At 30.7% G+C, this 10,576-nt stretch overlaps 1 protein-coding gene across 1 annotated transcript; it reads left to right on the top strand.

The window, feature by feature from the left end:
• The first annotated feature begins 465 nt into the window (after positions 1 to 465).
• On the top strand, positions 466 to 10,080 carry LOC115211975. Its single transcript, XM_029780749.2, has 3 exons — positions 466 to 638; positions 4,706 to 4,831; positions 9,607 to 10,080. Exons 1-3 carry the CDS (start codon positions 578 to 580, stop codon positions 9,837 to 9,839), a joined length of 420 nt encoding a protein of 139 aa, XP_029636609.1. The 5' UTR covers positions 466 to 577; the 3' UTR covers positions 9,840 to 10,080.
• Positions 10,081 to 10,576: the final 496 nt, after the last annotated feature.

Raw genomic sequence — 10,576 nt, 5'->3', positions numbered from 1 at the left:
CTCTTCTCTGATATGAGCCCTAACCTTAAGTAAACAACAATAGCATATATATATATATATATAATATATATATATATATATATATATATATATATATATATATATACGACCCAAAGACAGAGCATCCCTCGGGGCGATCGACCTGCTAGAAACAGCAGATAAATCTTCAAATCACGCCTCTTCACTACCAGCAATTGGACAATGTAATCCCTGACTAGTAAAAAAGACGAGGTGATAACGCCTGGAATGGTTTACATCATAAGTCTGCTATATTCACCATACCATCAAGTACAATTCACCTTATCCCGTACTGAATTTTTATTTATATCTTAGCAGAAACCAGAAGCACTTAGGAGCTTTCATATCGGTTCGATAACGGGTACGTAGGTGGGTGGTGGTGGAAGGGGTGGGGGGACTGCAAATGGTAGCTATTGATTGGCTGTTTAACAATGACGTCGTCGATTACGTTTCTCACACATACATTCATAGCCAGTGTCTTTACATCACTTGAGCTTCTCAGGCGTTCTACTCTGTTGACGCTAAAGCCTAGCAGTCCAATATATCAATCATTATCATCATGAAGTTATCTCATATCATCTCCGTAATTTTCTTGGTTGCAGTTATCTGTATACAGTCTGGTAAGTCGGTCCTATTCTTATCCCTCTGTGTCACAATTTTAATCTTTCTCACACACACACACCACTTGATCATACTTCCTCTTTATTAAATATGTAAATATGTGGAGGGCGACCAACGCATCGTTAATTAATTACCTTTCGTTATTTTCTCATTGTTAAACGCCTTAAAAGCGGTTTCTAATTAAGGTGGGAAGTATTATTATTGATTTGGTTTAAAGTCATGTTGGGTAATTTGTAATATCTTTCCTATAATTCTGTTTTTTTAAATTTTTCTTTCTTACCTACTGACCTAACTGAAAGAAGGACTGGCCAACAATTAAGACGAAATCTCGAATGTCACACATTCGAATCTAAACATTCAAGTCTTCAGTACAATATCTGTTGCTAATAAAAATAATTATTTACTCTATAAACTCAATTTCATCGTACCCTACCTGTAATAATCATTATATTTATTGATCATCGCTACATTTATCATCATTATTTTGATCTAATTAACGAATCGTATAATAGCGACTATGTTTTGTAATTTAAATAATTTTCCCTTCGGTTATTGTTTACGGAAAAATAATTTAACAATCGATGATCACTATCTCAGCCGAATTTAACAAGCATTTTCTGTTAAACCAAATTCGATTGAACAGAAGTGATATTTCTGGTTTTCATTTTCCTTTAAAGTTTTAAATGAAAATTCCATTTAAATACCTGTTTGATTATGTTAATTCTTCCTTTGAAATGTCTCCCTTGACCCAAATAAGATAGCCAAGGTATATTGACCTTGTGGAATTTCTATATTCACCTTGAGTCCGGCTGCTGAAGCTGTAAAAACGAATGATGGCCCAAATTTAAATAAATACCTAACATAGCCGTTCAGATCACCTGTTCTTCACATATATGTCGGAGCATCGGGTGAAGATAACGAGGACAAATGCAACTATATTTGTATCATAAAACGATATTCGATGCAACACGAAATTTTTTTGATGGAAATCGATATTATACACTGTTGAACACTTTGGCACTGCTTCAAAGCTGACAGTTATCATTATAAATCACGATTGAACGTCTTGAATATGTAATTATTTATGCGGTTTAAAAAAAAAAAGTGAAGCCAATTTTTAATTATATTTTAACATAAATTTAAAAAATAAAACATTGAGCTTACTGAGCCTTTTCATATTCATGTCTAATCTTAAGAACACAAATTTGCATCGTATAATGATGATAATGATAATAATTAAAGGACAAGTAGGCTTCTAGTAAGCTTGGTTAGTGGCTGTTTCGATTCCCAATTAAAGCAATTCCACTTCACTCGTGTCGTTAATGCCCTTGAAAGAGACGAGTGTCGCAGAGTCCCATTTCTCCTCTAGAGAGATGAGGAAATCAATATTATCAATATGTTTGCTTGTTTAAATCGTATCTGATAGCTCTAACACAGCATAAAAAGTACATCTTTACGGTCCATATTAATTTTCATAATTATGATGTTTCCCTTTCTTTCTTATTTTAATCATCCTCTTCTCTGACCGCTTCTTATCTTTTGGTTGTTATTGTTGTATGATAACCAGGTCATAGACCTGACTGATAAAACATGATCAAAGCTTTGTAAACTGTAACCATCTCGTCTTTTTTTTTACTGTATTATTTTACCATTATTATTATTCAGCGTGAATTTCCTTTATATTATAGGGTTTTTGATTTGAGGGAGATTTAGCTGTTTTTTCTAGAATGCCAAGCAACTACTTTCGTTGGCCTGTGATGCATCTAGTAATTAGTAGAGGTGACCTCTATGTAGCTTTTCTGACCCGGTCTTAATCTGCTGTTTGCTAGCAGTTTATTCCCCTAATCCCTATATACTTTTTCTCATTTATCCCACTTTTTAAATTAATATGTTTCCCTACCACTCATCTAATTTGTTTAATTTACTACCAACTCCCGGAATATATCGCTACACCATCATGCATTACGATCGTTCAACAAAATTCAGATGCCTTACTCCAACCACTGACCTAGTGCATGTACAGAATTAATTATTTCCCCATCAATAATCTCCTCTCAGCCTCCTTCCTCTGGATCGATTTTAACTTACTGAATGTACATTTATTTTTTGATATCCTCACCCAACTTATATCCAACGATTCCCCTCCTCTGCAGACTACGTTAATTTCTACCGCGTCCAGAACCTATCTACTACTCCTTAGTCCTTGCTGACAATCCATGCAAGCGTTGTAGAGCCCGAGAAGTATTTTCTGAAACTAATAAACTGTATTTTAGTCACATTGCAAATTTTTATGCAACATTTTATGGTACTGTTGCATGCTTATAGTCCAATGACTGAAACGTATAAAGTAATAGGATTACTGCTAGATTCAAAAGTAACCACAAGGGGATAATATTTAAATTTTTTAGGGTGAAGCTATTGGCAAGGCTCACACTTATAGGCTGATAAGAAAGTGTAACAAACTAGGATAAATAGAAAGCCTCTTTGCAGCTCTCTTAGAACACAGCCTGTCATCTAAAGAAAATAAGGACACATTAGATAATGTAGTCCTAGATATATAAAAAGATGAACCGGTCGTGGCTAGAACATCTTTGTGAGTCTCTTATTGAGAGCTAATGTGCAGGTTAACAAACTGTCCTTGTGATGACCTAACATAAGCCCCGGTGTTCCAAACAGATCTACCAGCTTTATCAATCTCTCTTCCCCCCCCCCCCTGATTTACTTGATTTTGTTTCAAACATACATTGTGCATTGCTATCAATCTTCATTTTCCTTTATTTAAACAATAGATATTCCCCTGACCAAGAAAACCCATTTTCTCGACATAGCTAAAATTATAATGGGGAGTTCAGACTTTCTAAAATTACCTCAATTATTAACAGGGTGTGTTTCTGAGGAAGCAGCCTGTTTGAAGTGACAGGGAATATTTCTGCTAGACCTGGAAAAGTTATTTACTTCAAACACCGTGCATCCTATCTGTACAATAAACTAATAATGAAACCTACCTATACACACTATTCTTTCATTGACCAACCAAGGAACTGTTATGTGATCTGCTAGAAATAGCAGATAAGCTGCCAATTTACACTTTTCCATCTTAATATAAAGATAGGAAGCATCAAATAATGTAATGCACTGAAGGTAAAAAAAAAAAAAGAGAGAGAGTAGATAATCACCTGGGCCAAGGACAACTATTTTTTTTATAAAGGGCAGTTTATTGAATTTGCTATTTTATGTTTGTATTATTTAATCATTTTCCCTAGATTTTTTAGTAGTCTTTTAATTTCCATAAGTAAAACATTACTGCATCCTCTGTTCCTAGATCTACTGACTTGATGTTCGTTTTTCACCAGTGTTTTAATTCTAATAAGGAATGACAACATTTTTACTCTGACCTTTTCTCCTTTGACAAACAACTCGATTCATTTCAATGGAAGTCTTGTTATGCTGTACTTTAAAATGATGGAAAGTTTTTTAATCTACAACATCCAAAGATATCACTATTGATATTTTGCTTGCTTCACTTTCATTTCGTTGCATTATTCTTATAACATCTTGCACATATGGTTGCATACTTGTTATATAATAATGGATTATTGTCAAATTTATCTTCAGGCCAAGCAGTTACAAGTAATTATGATAAGCTTATAGCAAATGTTGATAATTCTAATCAGCTTCTCTTATTTTTGTTTTGTCTTGATTCTTTTAATTTGCTTTCCATTTTGATTAGAATATTGTAAATAAACTTTTATGTACCAGTAAAAATTGATTTCAAACATTAAACTAAAAGTAAAGATTAAAAATTATTACATTTAAATCTTCGTTTTGAATTGCATTAAAATCTCAACTTTCAAGTTAAAAATTTTGGTTCTTAGAATTTTTCTATATTTCATCATATCCATGATAATGGGACAGCTAACTTTTCATTAATTATTTATGTGTCTAGATTTGAATGAAAAATAAATTTGTTCTGATTAAAATTTCAATTATTTGAACTCAGTTTATTTAATAATCCTTAGGTCACATACGTTGTGTTTCTAATATGGAATTTTATTTTGTGTTTCAGGTTTCGGAATCAAATGTTATGAATGCAACTCTTTCCACCAGCAAGATTGTGGAGATCATTTTCAAAATACAACCTTTCGCTTGGTGACTTGTGAGGGTGATCTATGCCGAAAAATTGTACAGACAGGTAGATATATTTTTCAAAAGTTGGGGTTTGCAAAATAATTTTGTCTATGTCCCATTTCTGCTAATGAGTGGGAACTTGAAAGCTTAGTACAGCATCTGAAAGTATAAGTGAGAATATCAGTTAATGGGTTGGAAGAATTGTTTAAATCTTTTAATTCTTCATCCCTGAGGACAACAGTTGATCCTTTAAATGTATTATTGCAGATTAATATAACTAAATAAATGAATGAAAATAATCTGCAATAACTAAATTATTTTTCTTGTAATAAAGAAAAAAAGATTGCCAGAACAGTCAGTATGTTCGTCCTAGCTGGAAAACAAAATAAGTTAATAGCTAAGCAAATCAACTCTACGTGGTCATTTAATCTGCAAAAATAGCAGCCAATTCACATTCTATTATTATAAAAAAGGGACAAACATTGTATAATGTTGTTAGGGTGTCTGGTCAGTGTGCTGCTTGATCAGAGCTGTCGAGGGACTACTGTATAAATAATTGGGTTTTCTTTTTATAAACTATTTGTTAATCAGTGTATATTTGTAAACAATACACTTGAGTAAAATTGCAACAATGAAGATGAATTATATATTTTGTAGACACTTTAAATATATCTCTCCATTAACATATTGTACAAATCATAAAATTAAAAGTCTTTAGGCTATTAACTTCATCCTCAGAGATAATTTTTATATATACATTTACACTGTTTCAAATAATTAGATCTGTAATCAGCAGATATCGTATTCATGTATGTAGTTAGTTGGATTTGAACTAGAAACTCTTATTCTAGAACTAAGAGTAATAAAAGCTCATAACAAGGTACACCACTGACCTAATTAAAGATGGAGTCTTTTGTCTGAAAAATTATAATCTTATTATAAATTACTCATCTCAGATATTTAGACATTTAATCATATGATTCATTTAAAGTCTACTTAACAACTTAGTTGTGGCAAGTTACAGCAAGGAATAAGGTATCAATATACAGATGAAAACTGACTCCAAACGAAATATAATTAAATTATGAATTAAAAGATGTAAGACCAACAGAGTTGCTAAATAAATTACAAATTGGTTGTAAATAGTTGTGTCTGTTCTTTTACTGGTTTTACTAATTTGACTGCAACCATAATGAGTCACTGTCTTGAAAGTTTTTTTAGGTGGTTATATCAAACTCAGCAGTTATTTTAGTTTGGTACTTATATTATTAATCTCTGTTTATTGAATTGCTAAGTTGCATTTATTAACACATTATTGGTCAGACTGACCATATGATTATGAAATGAATTCTTAGCCACATGATGCCTCTATACGCATTTGTATATACTTTTGGTATATATCTGTATTAAATTGGGAAGGCATGTGTCTTCTGTAAACCACAATATCTTACTGCTTTTACATTATTGACTTTGTTGGCAAAACATCTGATTTGTAGTTGAATACTAGCTTCATAATTATACCATGTAACATTAACCCTTTCATTACCAACCCGGCTGAAACCGGCTTTGACTCTGAGTACAAATGTTTTGTTTTCATAAGTATCGAATTAAAATTTTCCACCAAACATTAGTCACAATTTATGTTCCTAACACTAGCTGAATGATAACTAAGTTATTTTACTAAATTTTTTGTTGTATTTAAAGTAATTGAAAGAAACTCAGAGCATCCAAAATAAATACAGTAACGAGAGGGTTAAGAGAATCGACAATACTTCTTGGTTGATATTAAAACATGCATGCATAGAAAGTAGAAGTAAGATGACAAGTTAAACCTGCATCACATGAAATCATATGTGATGCCATTTCACTTATTCTGCTGCTAATATTCTTGGGAGTGATATAAATATTATAATGCTCCATTTCCTAAAAATCTATCCAACTCTTGCACAGTTAAAAAATATTAGAAAACTGCAACAAATGTTTTGAAAATAAAATTACGATCCCAAGATATTAGTTTCAAAAATATACATTAGTTATATTACACACACACTATGAAGGCATCATAATGAAAATGAACACAACATCATGGGAAGGACAAGTTTTAACCCTTTCATTACTGTATTTATTTTGAGATGCTCTGTGTTTCTTTGAATTACTTTAAATATAACAAAGAATTTAGTAAAATAACTTAGTTATCATTAAGCTAGTGTTAGGAACATAAATTGTGACTAAGGTTTGGTGGAGGATTTTAATTCAAAACTTAAGAAAACAAGACATTTATACTACAGAGTCACAGGCAGTTTCAGCCGGGTTGGTAACGAAAGGGTTAAATGCTGTATTAGTTTAACACACACACACATATATATGCATACATACACTAATTAATTTTGAACGTTAATTTGTGAAGAAGAGGCTTTTCTTTATGTCACTCAGAATATAAAGCTAGTTATGTTTATGTTTTGCTTTTATTTCAGTAACTTAAAATTTATCGATTCTGTTAAAATCCTTACAAAGGAATTTTTTCAATGTCATAAAACAACCCTAACGTTGACATTTTTATTGAATAGTCCCACTAGCTTTGTTTGTACTACTATGATAGAAAAGAAGCTGATCACAGATTCATTAGATTGAAATTCTTTGCCTTGAATCATAAGATCTGCTATTCTAAGATTTAGGGATTAAAACATGAAACTTTTCCTTAGTTAATCTTACATAACTTAGGTTTTGGCCATTGCACAAAAATCTGCTTGTCTCTAATTAAAATGAAATTTTAGCTTTGAAAGAATATTCATTAACAAATAAAGTTTATTTAAAAATTTTTATTTTCATTATTGGATTAATTCACTTCAGTTTAATATCTGAATTAGTACAATGATGATAATGGTAATCATTGATAATGATATATACTGTTAAGGATAATTTAAAAGAAAAGCTTAAGGAATAGGCAGAATTAAATGTTATTAAAAAATCTTGTTTCTTTGAATAAGATGTTTTATTTATCAGACGGTGTGGTTAAGAAGTTTGCTTTGCAACTGCATGATATCAAGTTTGGTCCCTTTGCAAGGAATCTGGGGCAAGTTTTTTCTACGCTAGCTTTGAGTTAGCAGTTTACTAATGAGGACCCATTGTGTGTGTGTGTGCTTGTGTGTGTTCATATTGGTCCTGATTGGGCTGTGGTGACATTTGTTTACATCCCACATAAATATAATAATATGGAAAAGCATCCAACTGTAGAAACACTGCTAGATCAGACTGGAGCCTGGTGCAGCCTCCTGCTTCCCAGATCCCGGTTGAACTGTCCAACCCATGCTAGCATGGAAAACGGATGTTAAATGATGATGATGATGATCAGTGTGTCAAGACCTTTCTTGTAAACAAGGTTTAGCATTATTCAAATACGTGTGTGTGTGTGTGTGTGTGCTAAAACATATAGGGTGAGATTTTTCTTAGTTTTCTAAAGCTGGATGTTCTTGAGGCCAAACTTGGTTTTGAAACAAGATCTTCACCTATTGATTGTTTATATATATATTTTATCAAATTATGCTAGAAAATGTATGAAGTTAACCAAACCTTTTGAGAATCTTTATTATATGTCACTAACATATTTTTGATTCTAGCTTTGAAACAATGGAATGGTTAACAGTATTCTAATAAATAATGTTACTACACAAGAGTAGCTATAATAATCCTAATGTTACAATTTTTCCATCCACTCATTTCCTTTTTTGATTATAATGTCTCTAATTGAAAAAAAATTAATAACTAAAATAAGCTACAGGAAACAACTTGAGTGGACTAATTATAAAAAATTTAGATAAAGGGACCAGATATAGAGCGAAGAACACAAGTTTCCCAATAAACTGAAATTTCTGTCACCGTTAGATAAAGAAAAAAAAAGAACTTAATAATAGTTATTCTCAAAAGAAAAAGGGAGATAATTTGTCGGAAATATGAATTCGTCTTTTAGAGTTAATTTCCATGTGTAGAGGAAAATCTGAGGTCAATTTTTATCCTCAAAAAGTGTAAATTTTCAAAATTATATGAGAATATTTTTAGAAATTTTCTCTGCTTTTTTTTGAAAATCCCTAACAATTATTGTTAGGTTTTTGTTCTTTTTCTCTATTTAAGAGAAATTGTAATAAATTTTGTGTGCTTTAGTCTATACGCCAACTTCTACACTATTTATCTATAATTTCTCTACCTTTTTCATGCCAGCTGCCTCTTAGCTTTTTGCTCTTCATTTGTTTCTTAATACCCCTTCTGTGTTGTCCCCTTGTGGGAAATAAAAAAAACAATTTGTTGCTTAGTGTTTCAAGTACACACATTTTAGCAAAACTCTATTTTCGTTATTATTCTTAGATTGCTTAATTTACCAGTGCTTTTGATAACAACTAAAATTATGTATTTTTTACTATAATAGGTTTACACTTAATTTTATATGGTTACAAGATGTTGAAAAATTATTAATCTGATACAAGAAGTTGTGAAAATACAGTTAATTTTTATGAAAGGTTTTTATTGTAACTAGATCAAGATCTAAACATGTTTAAAATATCAAAATTTTTAATTGTAATTTCTGTATTTACTGTGATGCATATATGCCATTTGAATATGGCTAACCCATAAGGGTGGATGCTACTGTAGTTTGTAGCCCCAGTATTCAAATGGCATATATGCATCACGATGTGTTACCGCTACTATTTATAACTTGCTCTGAGATTTATCATTGTCTGTATTTACTGATTTCTATAAAAGTAATCTTGATGGAAAAAATTAATTTTTGGTTTTATACTGATTTTTGTATTGTAATTTTGATAAAATTATTATTTTTTTTTTCAGTCAAAATTGATGATAAGTGGCAGGCCCGTTATATCAGGCAATGCGCTAAGGACGGCGAAATTGGTGCCCGAGAAGGACGTGAGTGCAAAGATAGAATTGGTACAAATGGAATAAAAATGAGATACTGTCATTGTAACAATATGGATGGTTGTAATTCTGCAAATTCCTGGAATGTACCCTTTGTTCTCATGACAACTGCCTTTGTTGGACAATACATATGGCAAAAACTATAATTAGATGCAGATTTTTTATGTTTTTATTTTTTCCTCTCCACTTATGCTAGGACCGAAGATTTTTTTTAAATAAAAAAAACCTTAGTTGCAAAACTAAAAACAAAAATTATATCTTTTATTGATTATTATTTTTTTAGCATTTATAAAACAGTATTATCACTTAGAAAAGTATAAGAACATATAAAAATATCTTTTGTGTCATAATTTCCAATTTGGCTTATATGTAGCATTCCATACACCATACATACATATATATGTGTGTATATATATATATATATAATATATATAATATATATAATATATATATATATTTATAATATATAATATATATTTATAATATATATATATATTATATATATATATATATAATATATTATATATAATATATATGTAATATATATATATATATAATTACACCAGACTTGTTAACATTGTTAATAATGAAAAATATTTTGGCAAAATACTTGCTAAAACTGTTTTTGCCAACATTGTGTTTGAAGCCACTTTTCATGTAACATCTTGGAAATGGTTCAAACCGGCATGAAATTATTCCAAGTTTAAAATTGCAAAGTTAAATATCAGTGTTAATAGCCTTAATATTCCTGAGCTTTAATTTATGAAAGGTGAGAGAGAGAAAGAGAGAGCAAGAACCAAACAAAAAGCTAATAAACTTTGCATGGTGCTGTATTTATTTAATATATCTTTCTTCTTTTTTTTTTTTTTTTTTTTTAAACTTT

This window comes from Octopus sinensis, linkage group LG5 (assembly GCF_006345805.1).
Source record: "Octopus sinensis linkage group LG5, ASM634580v1, whole genome shotgun sequence".
Lineage (NCBI taxonomy): Eukaryota > Metazoa > Mollusca > Cephalopoda > Octopoda > Octopodidae > Octopus > Octopus sinensis.
Note: the sequence above shows the minus strand (reverse complement) of the source record. Positions and strands in the feature narration are given on the sequence as shown.

What these genes read in the sequence shown, in the direction of transcription:
- LOC115211975 (XM_029780749.2), top strand. Translation starts at nt 578, where the DNA reads ATGAAGTTATCTCATATCATCTCCGTAATTTTCTTGGTTGCAGTTATC. An exon ending in AGTTATCTGTATACAGTCTG is followed by an intron (nt 639 to 4,705) that starts GTAAGTCGGTCC and finishes TTTGTGTTTCAG; the next exon opens with GTTTCGGAATCAAATGTTAT. An exon ending in CCGAAAAATTGTACAGACAG is followed by an intron (nt 4,832 to 9,606) that starts GTAGATATATTT and finishes TTTTTTTTTCAG; the next exon opens with TCAAAATTGATGATAAGTGG.